The sequence below is a fragment of the Cornus florida genome, unplaced genomic scaffold, assembly GCF_030987335.1.
Source record: "Cornus florida cultivar Cherokee Brave unplaced genomic scaffold, ASM3098733v1 CherokeeBrave_3.0.0_Hap2_Chr09, whole genome shotgun sequence".
Taxonomy (NCBI): Eukaryota; Viridiplantae; Streptophyta; class Magnoliopsida; order Cornales; family Cornaceae; genus Cornus; species Cornus florida.
The window spans coordinates 85772174-85791407 of record NW_026775579.1 but is presented as its reverse complement, the minus strand read 5'-3'; the positions used below and the strand labels follow the sequence as shown (position 1 = coordinate 85791407).

General features: G+C 29.2%; 1 protein-coding gene and 1 pseudogene across 1 annotated transcript; both read left to right on the top strand.

The window, feature by feature from the left end:
* Positions 1-1120: 1120 nt before the first annotated feature.
* LOC132274848 (leucine--tRNA ligase, cytoplasmic-like) lies at positions 1121-9001 on the top strand. Its single transcript, XM_059776191.1, has 2 exons — positions 1121-1381; positions 5587-9001. The coding sequence occupies exon 2, from the start codon at positions 5612-5614 to the stop codon at positions 8825-8827; it is 3216 nt and encodes a 1071-aa protein (XP_059632174.1). The 5' UTR covers positions 1121-1381; positions 5587-5611; the 3' UTR covers positions 8828-9001.
* Positions 9002-9465: 464 nt separating this feature from the next.
* LOC132273056 (protein PHR1-LIKE 2-like) lies at positions 9466-11124 on the top strand (annotated as a pseudogene).
* Positions 11125-19234: the final 8110 nt, after the last annotated feature.

Below are 19234 nucleotides of genomic sequence, written 5' to 3'. Positions count from 1 at the left end.
AAGAGATTTTTTTTAGATCTTATCAAATAGAGTGCAAAAGATTTGAAAGGATAATTATGTAATTTGAGAAGAAAAAAAAACCTATTTAGGTTAGTAGTATACTCCAAGAAAAATATATACTATTATATACATATAGGGTCAAGTGCAGAAAGTATTCCTAAAGTATGTTTAGAGTGCATATCACACCCTCACATGCAAAAAAATAACTCTAAAATTTTAATTTGGTGCAAATAGGTCCCTCTGATAAATTTAAACATTTAGTTAACTAAATTACCCTTACTGAACCATTTTATAAAATATATAAAAATAAATAATTTTATAAAATGACCGAAAATGACACTATTGGAGAATGCCCCTCTAGTGCACAAAACAATTATAAAGCTTCAATCGAATGCAAATAGGCCTCTCTGACAAATTTAAACCCTAAGTTAACTAAATTACCCTTATTAAATCATTTTATAAAATATATAAAAATAAATAATTTTATAAAATGATCGAAAATAACACTATTGGAGGACTCCGATAATGGACAAGTAAAGATAAAAATTAAAAAAAAAATAAAAGTAGAGATAAAAATAGAAAATAACAAACAAAAATAAAATGCAAACTAAAGAAAACAAAAAAATTTCAAACTCCAAAAACTAGTACACACTAATATTGAAATTATTATTATTTTTGTTTAACAATGTTGGTATGAAAAAAATAAAATAAAATAAAAATTAGTAGAAAAGAGTAAACTGAAATTTAATAAAATTTAAATATTTATTTTATAAATTCTCAAAGTTTTTTAAAATATATGTTTAGAGATATATATAGGGAAAAAAATTTATATATATATAAGATAATGTGCACATAACACCTTTATATTATGAAATTAGTAGTATATATATCTGCGGGTATTTTTGAAAAAGTAAAAAAATAAAAGGAATATTATAACAATAATTTATATGAGAGAAGATAATTTTATATAATATAAAAAAATTAGGAATATTTTTTTGCAAGCGTTTTTAAATAGGGATAAAAGTGTTCTGATGGCTATGCGTTCTGCACTTTTCCCTATATATATATATATATATATATATAACGTATCCAAACCAAAACCGCAGTGTCCGTCTGCTCTGCAACCAGAGGTGCCTCTCTCTCTCTCTCTCTCTCTCTCTCTCTCTCTCTCTTCGTTTCTTTTCTCATCTCCCTCACAGGATGTCTAGTTTCACTCTCTTTCACATTTTTGGGTATCTATGTATGTATATATTCATGTTCATATACATATATAGAGAACATATTGAACAACTAAAGTTGGATTAGTGCTACAGCAGTTTGAGATTATTCCGAGGGACATCCTCCTGTTCAGATCACAACACCCCAAGTATCCTCATCTGAGGTAACAACAACCATTGATTCATTGATTAATAATTGTTGGTTTTTTTCAATTTTGTTTGTAACATTCAATTCATATGTTACCATCAATTCTTTATTTGTTATATTCTATTTCTGTTATATTGTGCGATTATTTCTATGGTTAATCCATCCTCTAATCTTTTGAGTCGGTTTCCTCTTTGCGGTGTTAATTAATATAATTACATCCGAGCAGACAGAACTGAATGAATATAAAGCACATATTTTTTCCTTTTAATTATTTTGGCGTTGTTAGATTTTATTCATGTGCTCTGTGATATGTTTTATTTGGTTTTTGATAAAGGGCAATTGAAAACGAGAAATTAAATATTGGGTTTTCTTCAGGTAGTTATATCTTGTAAGTGTATATATATATATATATATGTGAGTTATTTTATAATTTTAATAAAAAATTATAGAGAATTATCAAAATAAATTTTATTTTTAAATAATTAATTAGCAACTTGTTTGAGTAATTACAATTTTAAATATTAATGAAATGAAATGGATTGTTTTTTTGCATATGAATGAATCAGGAGCAACAAATAGTAATCTAAGAGTAAAGATTAAAATTTAAGGAGTTACAAGATTTTACTTAAATAATTATTAATTATGATCTAAATACTAATTTTTGATAAATATTAAAATTCATAATTTTAAATCATTAGTCATAATTGTAAATCATAATAGGTCAACAACATAAAATAGTAAAGATAAAAAGTAAAACTTATTAAGTAACTAAGTGTATAAAATAGTTCTAACTACTTTTTTGACTTTGGGTGTGAAGCTTTAATAGATTTTTTATTTTTTTGCTTGGACAAGGTAGCTCTAATGGACTTTTTATCACAATATGGCTCGGTTTGGTCAGATGGAAATAGCAAGAAATGAAAAGAAATGAAAAATGAAAAGAAAAGTGAAGTGAATGAAAAAAAGAATGATTTTCTAGTATGCATTTGGTTACGATAAAAATTTCTTCAAGAAAATTGTAGCAAATATCATATTATAGTTTGGATATCTAAATTATCCTTCTTTTATAAAATAATAAAAATTAGTAATAAAATATATAAAAAAAATGATAAAGTTTTCAATTAAATTAGACATCTTGAATTACTATTAACATATATGATGAAAATTAACTAGGAAAAGAAGTCAAGTTAATTAAAAATTTATCAATGATAAAGTTGTTAGTGGACTCCAATTCTTTGAAACCTAGTAAAATATTATTGTTGTTTCCAAATATAAAATGAAGTTGTTGATTAAAATAATATCAATGAAGTTGTTGGGTAAAATAGGAATACTAAATAAAAAGGCATGCTTTCACGGGAAAATAAATTTCCCCAAGGCTTCGTTTGGTTGGATAGAATCGACGGGAAAAGAAAGGAAATAGAAAATTTTAAAACTCTTTTATAGTCGGGTTAAATAGAAAAGGAAAAGTTCTAGAAAATGTTTTTCGAAGGAAACATTTTGGAAAAAATAAAGGGTTACAAGAATCCTAATTTTCTAGAACTTTTCATTTTCTATCTAACCAAACTATAAAAAAGTTTTAAAATTTTCTATTTCTTTTCTTTTCTCGTTGATTAGAATCAACCCAAACAAAGCCTATAAGTTTTACAATGGAGTGATATTGGTGGTGATAATTTAAACCCACTAAAGTAAGTTTATACTAATTCCTTGGTGAATGGAAAAATCAACGAGAAAATAAAATTTGAGAGATACCTAATATTTGAGATTGGCATGATTAGTTATATTATTTAATTCATATAGAAATTATAATAGAGGAAGAAATAGGTTCTTAGAAAAGTAAATTATATTAGAGAAGAAAATTGGTAGGAAACACGAAATTAGTAGGAAACTTTTAGAGAATGAAATTAGAAGTTTCCGTTGAAGGAATTCTCGTAACTCATTATAATTAGGTATCTTTATAAAGTAATAGTATAAATTTTTTTTAGTTAGACTTTGCTTATTGATATTTTTATTTAAATTATTTTATAAAATTAATTATAAATTAATGATTTGAAATTCTCGAACACCCATGTACTTTTAATAATAGTATATATATATGTACCAAACTCTCTAGTTTTTTTTTTTTTTTAACTATGCAAATTTATAATAAAATAATATAATTAGAATCCTAGTCTAACCCTGGAAAGAGTTGAAATTTATAATAAAATAATATAATTAGATTCCTAGCCTAACCCTTCTATCTCTTTTTATGTAATAGAAACTCTTTATTCTCTATTTATTAATTATTATTATTATTATTATTATTATTTTTTGAAATCTTATTCTAAACCTCTCTCTCTTTTATGTGATAGAAATCATTTCTTTTTAATTTTTCTCTCTTTCCAAGTTTTTTTTTTTTTTTTTTTTAAATACTATGCAATTTTATAGTAAAATAATATAATTAGGATCCTACCCTAACCCTTCTATCTCTTTTATGTAATAGAAAATCTTTATTATTTATTATTTATTTTTTTATTTTTATTTAAAATGTATAAATTGGTTATGTATTAAATTATGGGAATAATTTATAAAGAATCCTATTAAACTTTAATAGGAATTCATTATTAAACTTTTTATATATTTCCTTGTCTAATTAGATAAAGTAAATTATTTATTTTCTTTATATATTTGCTTGCCTAATTTGGTTTCCTTTTATTAAAAAATTCATAATAAATAGGTGATTTGAGTTTTATATAAATTCTTATAAACACCTTATATTAATTTAAAAATAAAAACTAATAATAAATAGGTAATTTGTGTTAGAATTTTAAAGAGATAAAAACATTAATTATTAATTAAACTTTTTAATATGAATTCAATTATTAAACTTTTTAATAGGAATTCATTATTAAATTTTTTATATATTTCCTTGCCTAATTAGAGAAACTAAATTATTTATTTTATGTATATATTTCCTTGTCTAATTAGGTTTTCTTTTATTAAAAACTCATAATAAAAATTTCTTTAATTGTGAAAATTGAAATTTCTTTAACTTTGTGCCTCATTGTATATAATGTTTTGATACTATGTTTAAATACTATATTTCTTTCTGATGCTCATTACTTTTGTTGTTTTTTTTTTTTTTTTTGAAAAGTTAAAACAAATGTATGGATATAAAATAAAATAAAAATTTGTATAAAGTGAAAAATTAACAATGATTCTCTATGCATATGTAATTATTTTGTTTAATTCAACCAAAGTGAAAAATAAAGTTTTAAAATTGACTAACTACTTATGTGTAGTTTTCCAATACTGAAAGTCTTTACACTTTTATCTCTTTTATGTAATAGAAACTCTTTATTATTTATTATTTATTATTTATTTTTATATAAAACCTATAATTTGATTATGTACTAAATTATGAGAATAATTTATTAAGAATCTTATTAATTTTTTTTAATAGGAATTCAATTATTAAACTTTTAATAGGAATTCATTATTAACTTTTTATATATTTCCTTGTCTAATTAGAGAAACTAAATTATTTAATGTCTTTATATATTTCCTTGTCTAATTAGGTTTCTTTTTATTAAATAACTCATAATAAATACGTGGTTTGAGTTTTATCGAAACTCTTATAACATCTTTTATTAATTAAAAAATAAAAATGCATAATAAATAGGTAATTTGTATTAAGTTTTATAGAAAAACTTATAAAAACTATTTTTTTATTTATTAATAAATATCTTTATATTTAATAATGCACCAAAAATAAAAAATAAAAAATTGAAAAAAATTCAAAATTTTTACATACCGACAAGACTCAAAAAAATAATAAAAATTAAAAAAAAAAATCAACATATAAAAAATTTTCAACAACAAATTCAATTCAAAATAAAGCCCAACCCGAACTAAAAAAACATTGAAAATAAAAACTCTATTTTATATTAATTAATAAATATCTTTATATGTGATATGTGATAGAGTTTTATAGAAAATAAAATAGGTAATTTGTGGTAGAGTTTTATAGAAATTATTTTATTTTCTTTAAATATTGGCTAATTAGATTTCTTTTTATTAAAAACTCATAATAAATAGATAATTTGTGTTAGAATTTTATAGATACTCTTTTAAATATTTATTTATATTAATAAATAAATAACGAAATATTGAAACTCTTTACACTAAATAGTATAGATTTATATGTGTGTGTGTCCCACGTTAATCCTCCTCCCATCTTTCCTGCAGATTCTGTCAATTTGCTACCGAGTATATGGCATTAAGCACCGAGAGTGGGAAGAGCTTTGCTAGGAGAGATCTACTTTTGGACATCGAGGCCCGGGTTAAAAAATGGTGGGAAGAAAGAGATGTCTTCAGGGCTGAATCCCGAGAAGCACCTCCTAAACCGGGGGAGAAGTTCTTTGGGAACTTCCCTTTTCCTTACATGAATGGTTACCTTCACCTTGGTCATGCATTCTCACTATCCAAGCTTGAATTTGGTGCAGCTTATCACAGATTAAGGGGTGCCAATGTGCTTTTGCCTTTTGGTTTCCACTGTACCGGAATGCCCATCAAGGCCTCAGCTGATAAACTTAAAAGAGAAAGCCAAATGTTTGGTAATCCACCCATTTTTCCTTCCATGGAACCAGAATCAGTTGAAGCAAGTGGAGGAAGCCAGGTAATACCTGGAAATTTTAAAGGGAAAAAGTTTAAAGCTGTATCAAAATCTGGTGGCGATAAATACCAGTGGGAGATTATGCGGAGTTTTGGCCTCTCTGATGATGAGATTGCAAAGTTCCAGGACCCATATTGTTGGCTGACATATTTTCCCCCTTTGGCTGTTGAAGACCTTAAGGCATTCGGCTTAGGCTGTGATTGGAGACGTTCCTTCATCACTACTGACATGAATCCATTTTTTGACTCATTCGTTAAGTGGCAAATGAGAAAATTGAAAGCAATGGGAAAAATTGTCAAGGACTTGAGGTACACTGTATACTCACCCTTAGATGGCCAGCCATGTGCTGATCATGATCGGGCTTCAGGCGAAGGTATCAATCCTCAAGAGTACACACTGATAAAAATGGAGCTCGTCCCACCTTTTCCCCCAAAGTTTCAAGATCTGGAAGGCAAAAAAGTGTATCTTGCAGCTGCGACTTTACGACCGGAAACGATGTTTGGGCAAACCAATGCGTGGGTGTTGCCCGACGGGAAATATAAAGCATTTGAAATAAATGAAACAGACGTATTTATCTTGACGGAGAGGGCAGCGCTTAATCTTGCATATCAGAAGCTGTCCAGAGTCCCAGAGAAGCCAACTTGTTTGGCTGAGCTGACTGGCCGCGATCTCATTGGTTTACCTTTGAAATCTCCTTTAGCATTCAATGAGATTATATACGCTCTACCTATGCTGTCAGTTCTCACTGATAAGGGTACTGGGATTGTGACTAGTGTTCCCAGTGATTCCCCTGATGATTTCATGGCCCTTCATGATTTGAAATCAAAACCAGCTTTCAGGGCCAAGTTTGGTATAAAGGATGAGTGGGTCTTGCCGTTTGAGATCATACCAATCATCAACACTCCAGAGTATGGAGATAAGGCAGCTGAGAAAATTTGCACAGAAATGAAGATTAAGAGCCAGAATGAAAGAGAGAAGCTTGAGGAAGCTAAGAAAATAGTCTACAAGGGAGGGTTCTATGAGGGAGTTATGCTTGTTGGAGAATATGCAGGAATGAAAGTCCAGGAAGCCAAGAATTTAATCAAGACCAAGCTTCTTGATCTTGGTCAAGCTGTTATTTATAGTGAGCCTGAGAAGAAGGTCATGTCGAGATCAGGAGATGAGTGTGTGGTGGCTCTGACTGATCAGTGGTACATCACTTATGGGGAACCAAGATGGAAGAAGGATGCCGAGGAGTGTTTGGCCGGCATGAATCTGTACTGTGATGAGACACGGCATGGATTTGAGAACACACTTGGCTGGTTAAATCAGTGGGCTTGTTCTCGTAATTTTGGACTTGGGACCCGCATTCCTTGGGACGAGCAGTTCGTTGTGGAGTCTTTATCTGATTCAACTCTTTACATGGCATATTATACTGTCTCTCATCTGTTGCAGAGAGGTGATATGTATGGCTCTGATACTTCTTCGGTAAAACCAGAGCAACTGACAGATGAGGTTTGGGATTTCTTGTTCTGTGGTGGACCATACCCCAATTCATCGGATATATCTTCTTCCCTTCTTAATAAGATGAAGCAGGAGTTTGAATATTGGTATCCATTTGATCTCCGAACTTCCGGGAAGGATCTTATTCAGAATCATCTCACTTTCTGCATTTATAACCACACTGCACTTCTACGCAAGCGCCACTGGCCTAGAGGGTTCAGATGCAATGGGCACATTATGCTGAATTCGGAGAAGATGTCCAAGTCCACGGGGAATTTCAGGACAATACGCCAAGCTATTGAGGAGTTCTCTGCTGATGCTACAAGGTTCTCCCTTGCTGATGCAGGGGATGGGATGGATGATGCAAACTTTGTCTTTGATACAGCTAATGCTGCAATCTTACGTCTTACAAAAGAGATATCATGGATGCAGGAGGTTCTTGCTGCTGAGTCATCTTTAAGAAATGGTCCTCCTTCTACCTATGAAGACCGTGTATTTGCTAATGAGATGGATATTGCTGTTAAAATGACGGATAAGAACTACAATGATTTCATGTTTCGGGAAGCTCTCAAAACAGGGTTCTATGATCTTCAGGCTGCTCGGGATGAGTATAGGTTTTCTTGTGGCTCGGGGGGCATGAATCGCCAACTCCTGTGGCGGTTTATGGATGTTCAAACAAGGCTTATAACTCCAATTTGCCCTCATTATGCTGAATATGTTTGGAGGGAGCTTTTGAAGGAGGATGGGTTTGTCATCAAAGCAGGCTGGCCTGAAGCTGATTTGCCCGATCTTACTCTTAAAAGAGCCAACAAATATTTGCAAGACTCAATTGTCTCAATGAGGAAGTTGCTTCAGAAACAAGTTTCTGGTTCAAAGAAAGGTAACAAACCAACGATTGGCCTAATATTTGTGAATGAGCAATATGATGGATGGAAAAAAGAATGCTTGAACATACTCCTTAGTAAGTTTGACCCCACAACTTCTAGTTTTGCACCGGACAAGGAGATCCTTGAAGGGTTGCAGCAAAGTGCAATCGTGCAGGAAGGCAATTTCAAGCAGATCCAAAAGCTTTGTATGCCTTTCTTGAGGTTTAAGAAGGATGAGGTTCTTGCTGTTGGAGTTCAGGCATTGGATCTGAAGCTACCTTTTGGTGAGATTGCTGTTCTCGAGGAAAATTTGGAGTTGATCAAGCGGCAGCTAGGTCTTGAGCGGATCGAAATTTTGTCTGCAACAGATCCTGAAGCAGTTCATAGTGCTGGGTCCCATGTATCATTGCTCAGGCAAAATCCACCATCCCCAGGAAATCCTACTACCATCTTCTTGAGTGAATAGAACTTATGTGAGTAATTTACTGCCATATTTATGTGTGTACTAACTTGTATTCTCAGTCGGAAGTTAAATGGCTTACTAAAGTCTGTTATACCTACTTAAACAATAACGGTATCCAAAAGATAAGCAGTTATAATCTATATTTGCTGGATATTTATTGAAAGTTTTAAATTAAAAGTCTTGTGTGCATATCAAAGGAATTCAACTTGTGAGACTTCACTGTTTCCAATACAGTTATGTACAATCCATGAAAGGAACTTTTCCATCCAAAAATAAGAAAAAAAAAAAAAAAAAAAATCGCTGGCTGCACCATTAGTTGTTTTGCAAATGTGTCCTTGGTTTTCTGAATGTAGAAGTTTCATCAAGGGGGCTTGGATATTTATAGCATTTCTTCTTCTTCCCCTTGGAGTACACTTGTTCTAATCTGTCACCACAACCATTGCATTTTCCTATTTTTTGCTCTGCAAATATTTTGAGAATTTGTTTCTCTTGCAAATATATATATATATATATATATATATATATATATATATATATATATATATATTTCATGTGCCAGACACCCCAACCTAAATCGGTTTTGGGGGGTGTGTCACGTACAGGGTGGAAACAAATAATATCTGCTACACTAAAGGGTGAAAATGGTGGTTGTTCTCAGTGTGATGAATAACAGAAGTTGAGATTCTCTTGGATTCATTAGTAATATACTAATATGTAGTTTTGATTTGCAGCATCATGCATTGGAGAGATTCAGAACACTGCTTTATCTACATCATCGTCATCACAAATGACCTCACAAGATTTAAATGAGTATGTTCCATCTTTTCCTTGAATAATGGTATTCAAGCCAATAAACTAGGCAGAATAAACAACGTGAAAGGCAAAGAACTAATAGATATATTCTTGTGGGTCTCACCTGATGTCATTTCATAAGTTTTTTCTGTTAGTTCCTTTTCTTATTGATTAGTAGGCTTATTTTTTTCGTGTTAAGCATTTTTGTTTTTCTTTTTTACCACCAAAGCTTGTTGTTTCTCCTTGCCTGGTTGTTAGCTTATTCATCTTTTAAACAGTGGGTACCAAGTTACTGAGTTTTTGCGAGTACAGATGGAAGTTTAGCGAAGACTACATGAACAGCTGGAGGTTTGTTTCATTTGTTTGTGTCATTTGCTAAAAAAGATAATATTGTGTCCTTTTTTTTAATCCATGTTGTAGGGACTTGTGAACTTGTGTGTTGGGTGATTATATATGTCTTAAGTCTCAGGTTTCTCAAATCTCCAAGCTAAATGATACAGGGGGACACTATAAGTATTCATATGTTTTTCTTATTCTTCTATTATTTCCTATATATGGTGAAATGGTGCTTTTTTATGTAACATAAGAGTGTTCAACTTTGATACTTGTCTTGATGCAACCTTTTAATAAAAAGAGAAAAGTAAGAGTTCTATATATAATTATAGAAAAAACAAGCCAAGCCAAATGCAACCTTAGTCTGAAAACCACTTTTTGGCATGTATAACTAACTTTTCAATTTGATACTAATTTTATGATTTAAAGAAGCTTATTGTTATGGTTCAATTGTAACCAGGTTCAACGCGGTCTCCAACTTCGCATTGAAGCTCAAGGCAAATATCTGGAGTCAATTCTTGAGAAAGCATGTAAAGTTCTCATTGACCAGGCTGCGGCCTCTGCTGGGCTTGAAGCTGCAAGGGAAGAGCTACCCGAGTTGGCTATCAAGGTTTCAAACAATTATAATAGTATGGCAGCTGTTGGGACCCTAAAAATGCCTTCATTGTCTGAAGTAGCTGCAACTCTGGAGAACAAAAAATCTTCCAGCATCCCTGCCCAGATTGGCGATTGCTCTACTGACAGCTGCTTGACCTCAAATGGCAGCCCGGTTTCTCCAGCGGGTTTGAGTGCACAGGCTGCTGCTGCTGCTATGAAAAAGAGACCAAGGCCTTTCTTTGGCAACGGAGGCTTGTCTCCTCTGGACAGCAACATCCGGCAAGTGGAGTGGATGAGTAGATGAAATAAAGACTACTTTGTACAAAATAAAGACCGAAATGTGACCAAACTAGTTTGTACAAAATAAAGACTACAATGATGATGATAAATTGATTATAAGCAAGCGAAATAAACATGAAAAAGTGTCTGATTGTACAAAATAACGACTAGAATAAAGATGATAAAATTAATTGTAAGAAAAGTCGGAGCATATTTTAGATTTGTTAGAGAGAGCTTGTTGTTTAAGTTAAGGGAGAGAAATTTCAATTGAAAGCCATAAAATGGCATTTCCACTTTACGTTAGCATAATCACATTCCCTTTCTCTTCATCCTTTTCTTTTCTTTGAATTATGGTAGTATATATTCACACACACAAGGTTAAACAATATATTCATACATATCTTAGGAAAATGACCAAATGTTCTTCTCTGATGCCACAAACCCATGAAAGATTCACAGCCCAAGTTTTGTTTCCTTCTTGGTAATTGTATAATCAACACAAGATTAAAAATAATTACTAGATTGCATGTCACAAGATAAAAAAAAAATTTGGCCTTTAATACTAAATCTTATAGCAGTTAGTGAGAGACAAAAAAAAATCAGGAGTAGAAAAACACATCCAAACCCTAAAAATCACTTGGGTTGGGTGCAGTAGTAGTAATATGTTTCATTGTTGGTGGTTGTACACATTTACTTTCACTTCATCCTTTTCTTTTCTTTAAATTATGCTAGTATATATTCACACCCACACAAGGATAAACAACAATTTATTCATACATATCTTCGGAAATGACCAAATGTTCTTCTTTGATGCCAAAAACCCGTGAAAGATTCACACTGCCCAACTCTATGTTTCTTTGTTTGTTATTGTATTATTCATTATATTGATGTAAATTGTTCTCGTACAGTTCATATGACTGAGCTGGGATGTTCATTTTAATAACTATCATGTCCATACTAGATTTATCACAAGTTTTTATTTATTTATCTGTAAAAAAAAAAAGAAAAAAAAGAAAAAAAGAGAGAGAGAAAGAAAAAAACTTTACTTGATTGCATGTCACAAGATAAAAATAATAATAATAATAATAATAATAAATTTGTGGGCTTTAATACTAGATCTTATAAATATTAAAAGATAGAAAAAATAAAAAATAAAAAATAAAAAATAAAAAATAAAAAAATGGAAGGTGATATCGGTCCTTTCCTATTCTACAACTACACTCCATTTAAGTTACATAAAGTGGCAACGGCAAAATTAAGTCACAAATAGTGAAAACATGAATAAGAGCATGCGTGGAGAGTGAGATCGGGAGCGCTCGAATTGTGACTTAGCACTCCCTTTGTCTTTTTCCTTTTAGATGGAACGACAATAATTTCCCTAAACCAATTAATACTCCATCATTTTTTTTTTTTTGAAAAGACTTCCCCATTAAATATTAGTGTAACAATTTCTATTCTGGGGTTTACATATACTCGTAATTGTTGTTATAATTGAAATTAAGAAGGATTTTGAATTCTATTGACTTTCCCTTACTTGATCGAACAATCCCAAATTCTGTCATTTCAACTACATCTAATGATCTTTCAAATTGGTCAAGACTCTCTAGTTTATGGCCACCTTGACTCGTTTTTATAGTTTACACACTTTTGTACCTACTTACCAGCTGTAAGTACACCGTTGATGTAGACCAATCACACACAAATAGTTTGCAATTACACAATTAGGACAGTGTTAAATAAGGACAATAAATTTTTTTTGAAATAAATTCAGCCACCTTATTTGATTTCTTTATTTACTACTTTTTCTGATTCTTAAAAGTAATGATACTTGCACCAATCACTTAGACAGAATTATTAGACCTACTATATTTGATTGGCCATAAATAAGTGAACTATCTTTATACCATGTGACATATAAGCTTTAACTTTTATTAAGTTCTTTACTTCCCTTTAATATTTTTTAATTTTTTATTATCATGTCAAAAGATATAAATATACACTGTGTGTATATATACTGGGCATATCAAAAGAGATTATTTATTTGAGAGAATTTTTTTTTTTTTTCTTATATATTTTTGTAGGTCCTTTCAAAAGAATTTATTTATTCAACATTGATAACTTTTTAAATTTTATTTAGAGTGTTGCCAAAAGAAATAATTTATTTAAATATATTTTTTTTGCCTACTATATATTTTTTTGGAACCTATCAAAAGAATTAATTTATTTAATAAAAATAAAAAATAAATAATTTTTTTTGGGCCATGTAAAAAAAAAAACATTTATTAAGAGAGAAATATTTTTTTCTCGGATCCTATTAAAAGAGATTTTTTTTTAGATCTTATCAAATAGAGCGCAAAAGATTTGAAAAAGTAATTATGTAATTTGAGAAAAAAATAACCTATTTAGGTTAGTAGTGTACTACAAGAAAAATATATACTATTGTCAAGTACAAAAAATACTCTTAAAGTATGCTTACAGTGTATATCACACCACTTATGTGCAAAAAATACCCACAAAGTTTTTAATTTATTACAAATAAGTCCATCGGACAAATTTAAACCTTAAGTTAACTAAATTACCCTTACCAAACCATTTTATAAAATATATAAAAATAATAATTTTGTTAAATGACTGAAAATGACATTATTCGAGGATGCCCCTCTCGTGCAAAAAATACCCATAAAGTTTCAATCTAGTGCAAATAGTCCTCTTGACAAATTTAAACCATAAATTTGACTAAATTACCATTTCTAAACCATTTTATAAAATATATAAAAGTAAATAATTTTATAAAATGACCGAAAATGACACTATTGGAGAACGCCGACAATAAACAAATATATATATATATATATATATATATATATATATATATATATAATAAAAATAAAAGTATAAAAGAAAAGTAAAGATAAAAATAAAAAATAAAAAATAAAAATAAAGTGCAAATTAAAAAAAATAAAAATTTTCCAAAATCCAAAAAGCAGTGCACATGTATATTGAGAATTCTGTATTTTATAAATAAAAACTCTTTTTATATCAATTAATAATTTTTTTAATATAGAGAAATAAATACTGAAACTCTTTGAAAAATAAATAAAAACTGAAACTTTTTGGCAAAGGTTCTGTATTTTATTCTATAATTCTGAGTCTACATCCCTCTGAATTTCTCTCTAAATTCCTGGATTTCTAAAATTCTCAATTTCTCTACCCCTTCTTCCTTCCTCAATGCCTCTGTTTATAGGTTTCTTGGATTAATAGAAAGTTGACATGTGTTCTTTCCTGATAATTACATAATCATAACTGAGCCTGGCCAGTTATATTGTGATAATTATCCATAAAAAATAACTATTCTTTTTATATCAATTAATAAATATTTTACTGTGACTGATTTTATTAGGTAATTTTTAGAGTTTTATAGAAACTAGTTTTATAAAACCTTTTTATATCAATTAATAAATATTTTATAATAAATAAATAAATAGGTAATTTGTGTTACAGTTTAATAGAAACCTTTTTAAAAACTCTTTTTATATCAATTAATAAATATTTTTTATATTAATAATTCTTCTCTTATTAGATTTCCTTTTATAATAAACACACATAATAAATAGACAAATAGATAATTTACATTAGAGTTTTATAGAAACTCTTTTAAAACCTCTTTTTATATCAATTCATAAATAATTTTGTAAATTAATAATACTTGTCTAATTAGATTTTTTTATTAAAAAACTCATAATAAATAGATAAATAAGTAATTTGTGTTAGACTTTTTTATAGATACTCTTTAAATATATCTTTGTCTAGTATAATAGAGTTTAATTGAAAATAAAATAGGTAATTTGTGAGTTTTATTAAAAATAAATTAGGTAATTTGTGATAGAGTTTTATATAAATTATTTTATATGTTTTTAAAATATATCATTGTCTAATTAGATTTTATTTTATTAAAAAACTTATAATAAAAGTTAATTTGTAGTAGAGTTTTAGAAAAAATAGGTAATTAGTGATAGAGTTTTATATAAATTATTTAATTTTTTTAATATATATACTTGTCTAATTAGATTTCATTTTATTATGAAACTCATAATAGAAATTAATTTGTGGTAGAGTTTTAGAAAAATTATTTTATTTTATATATCAATTAGTAAATATTTTTTATATTAATAATTCTTATCTAATTAGATTTTCGTTTATTAAAAAATTCATAACAATAAATAGATAAATAGCTTAAATTGAATTTTATTAGGTAGATTTTAGAGTTCGCTAATTTGTGGTAGATTTTATAGAAATTTTTTATTTTCTTTAAATATATTCTTGTTTAATTATAATTTTTTTTTTTTAAAAAAAAAAACCTTATAATAAATAGATAAATAGGTAATTTGTGTTAGAGTTTAATAGGAACTCTTTTTATATCAATTAATAAATATTTTTTATATTAATAATTCTTATCTTATTAGATTTCCTTTTATTAAAAAACTCATAATAAATAGATAAATAGGTAATTTGTATTAGAGTTTTATAGAAACTCTCTTAAAACCTCTTTTTATATCAATTAATAAATATTTTTTTATGTTAATAACAATTGTCTTAGATTACCTTTTATTAAAAAAAACTCATAATAAATAAATAAATAGGTAATTTGTGTTAGAGTTTTATTGAAATTCTTTAAATAAATCTTTGTCTAATGTGATAGAGTTTTATTGAAAATAAAATAGGTAATTTTTTATAGAATTTTATATAAATTATTTTATTTTCTTTAAATATATCCTTATCTAATTAGATTTCATTTTGCTAAGTAACTCATAATAAAAGCTAATTTGTGGTCGAGTTTTGGAAAAATTATTTTATTTTACATATCAATTAATAATTTTTTTTTATGCTAATAATTTTAGTCTAATTAGATTTTCATTTATCAAAAAATTCATAATAATAAATAGATAAATAGGTTAATTTGAATTTTATTAGGTAGATTTTAGAGTTTTATAAAGTTTTTATTTTTTATTTTTTATAAAAACTCTTTTTATATTAATTAATAAATATTTTTTTTATATAAATAAATAAATACTGAAACTTTTTGGCAGAATTTTTGTATTTTAATCTGGAATTTTGGATTTATACAATTCTCAATTTTTATATCCCTTCCTCCACGCCTTTATTTATAGGCTTTTTGAATTAATATGATGATGACATGTGTACTCTCCTGATAATGACATAATCATAAATGGGTCGGGCTTGTTATATTGTGACAATTATCTATAAAAAATAACTATTCTTTTTATGTCAATTAATAAATATTTTATTGTGATTTATTTTATTAGGTAATTTTTAGAGTTTTATAGAAACTATTTTTATATTAATAATTCTTATCTAATTAGATTTTTTTATTAAAAAATTCATAATAATAAATAGATAAATAGGTTAATTTGAATTTTATTATGTAGATTTTAGAGTTTTATAGAGTATTTTTTATAAAAATTCTTTTTATATCAACTAATAAACATTGTTTTATATAAATAAACAAATACTGAAACTCTTTGGCAGAGCTTCTATATTTTACTCTGAAATTCTGAATTTGTGTACTCCTTCCTCCATGCCTCTATTTATAGGGTTCTTGAATTAATACGATGATGACATGTGTCCTCTTCTAATAATGACATAATCATAACTGGGCGGACCGGTTATATTGTGATAATTATTCATAAAAAAATAACTATTCTTTTTATATTAATTAATTAATATATTATTGTGATTGATTTTATTAGGTAATTTTTAGAGTTTTATAGAAACTATTTTTATAAAAACTATTTTTATATTCATTAATAAATATTTTTTATATAAATAAATAAATACTAAAATACTGAAATAATGAAACTCTTTGCGCATTTAATAATAGTATAGATATAGATATATATATATAAAAGTTTCAAAAATATAAAATATAAGGTAATATGTATATAGCACTCCTATACTATGAGAATATGAGTAATGATACTCTCTCCAATCAAATTAGTCTAAGCTTAGTCCGAATCCTACTTGAGAGTGGTATCTTCATTTTCATTCTTTCTCTCTCTAACTCACGGTTCTCTTTTCCAGTTTGCAAAATTCAAGGGAAAATAAAGGATTGAGAAGTCTCTATTGGTTCATAAAATAAAAGGGGAAAATACATATAATGGTATATGTTTGCTTGAAGAGAAAAAAATAAATCCTAATAAGATCAAATCATTTTTTTTTTCAATATATATTTTGGCTTTTGTATATTGTATCAGTTTTGAGAATTTGATTAGAAGAAATAAAAATTAATAAACTTCAAAAGTTTATTACGAGGTGAATTATATATGGGCTACTCTATTAGCAGATCATATATATATATATATATATATATATATATATATATATATAAGCAAAAAATTAATCAACTTTACTTTTTGCAAACATATCTTCTTATATAGATATTAGAGAAAAGTGCAAAAAAAACCCCTGTACTATCGGCAAACTTGCAACTAACCCCCTAAACTATCAAAATTACAAAAAATCCCCTGAACTATACAAATTTGTTGCAGATACTCCATATATCAATGTTCCAGTTGGATCCGTCACTGTTTCGGTCGGATCTTACCATTAAAGTGACAACGTCATATACACTATAATTTTAATGACTATAATATCCTTGTGAGCTTGAAAAGATACTAAAACCTCTTATTATTGTAACAATTACACCCTTTAAGCACCCCTAAACCAGAGAACGGGGAGAGAGGAAGAGACCAGAGAGAAAGAAGAGACCCGGCAGGATGGCTCGGCCTCGGATGATAGCGATTTATGCACGAAGGACTTGGCTGTGATGAAAGCTCGATTGACTCAGCCGTAAAGAAGAAGCTTGGCTGCAGATGGAGGCGATGGCTGTGATACCCCCGGATTTCCGGATGCGGGTTGGGCAGGCCCACGCCCGATAACCCGAGGATATTAAATGAATTAGCAATTTAACGAACACAGAATATAATATAGAAAACAGGAATGAATAAAATTTTGCTGAAAAGAACTAAAATGAAAATCCTTTAATGGAAAAACCTCTGAATAAACTTTATATACAAGAACTAGTTTGAATACACCAACTTCCCTTTACTTCTACTACAACTCGGGAATCCATCTCGTGGACCCCTACTAAAAATTCCAATACTGAACATGAACAACTGCAAAGAAATCCAATGCCCATAATGAGAAGAAAATACTCCTACGTCGTCGGTGGAGTAAATAACTGTATCTAATCAGCACGATCAAGCTCTAAGCTTGGAACTGACGAACACCTGTAAAAATAAGAGTGGGTCAGGCCCACATGCAAGTTCTATCCTAACTGCAATTCATACAGTGACCCGATACGCAGATACACCCTAGATATCTCAGCAATAGCTATCTAGTCCATACATATATAAATATCCACACTAAGGTACATTCACTAATCTATATAGGGGGTCTCAACCTGAATAGAAGGTAACATGCAAAAACGCACCCAAAGGTGGGCATGAGTACCTAGACCTAACAGGGTACACCTCAATCTACTATAACCAGCTGCGCATCCACTGCATATACGCACCCTAACCAACGAGTCCGAGACTCAAGCTCATCCCGTGGTACCATAATCATATATTTAAAATTTGTTCCTATCCATCTATAAGAAATCCAGTTGGCCATTCAGCTTGTGCAGCTTCTTTGACTCAACATAGACAACAAGTAATCCAGCTAGTCATTCAGCTTGTGCAGCTTTGTGATACCCCTCGGATCCGAGACACGGGTTGATCAGGCCCAGGCCCGAACCCGAGGGAATATCAAATAATTAAAGTATTTTAAAATGAACACAGATTACAAAAATAAAATAATAAAGATGGAATAAAACTGAAAGAAACATTAATTATAAACCCTCCATGCATAACTGAAATAATAAAACTCCAATCCTCCCAAAACTTCAAGGTTACAACTTGGGAATCCACTGATGGACCCCTAACCAAAAGTTCAACTGAAACTGAAAACTGAAAATAGATAATGCTAGAAACATCGAGAGAAGTCCTACGTAATCAGATGAAGGTGAGACTGTCCTCGACAAGCACGATCAAGCTCTAAAGCTGGAACCGTCTTGTACCTGAAAAGAATAATGAAGGAGTGGGTCAGACCCACAAGCAAGTTCTAATCTAACTGCAATCCATACAGTGACCCGATACGCAGATACACCGTAGACACCTCACATTATCTATCTAGACCATACGTATAAATATATCCACACTAAGGGACATTCACTAGTCTATAATAGGGGTCTCAACCTGAATAAAAGGCAACATGCGAATACGCACCCAAAGGTGGGCATGAGTACCTAGACCTAACAGGGTACACCTCCACCTATTATAACCAGCTACG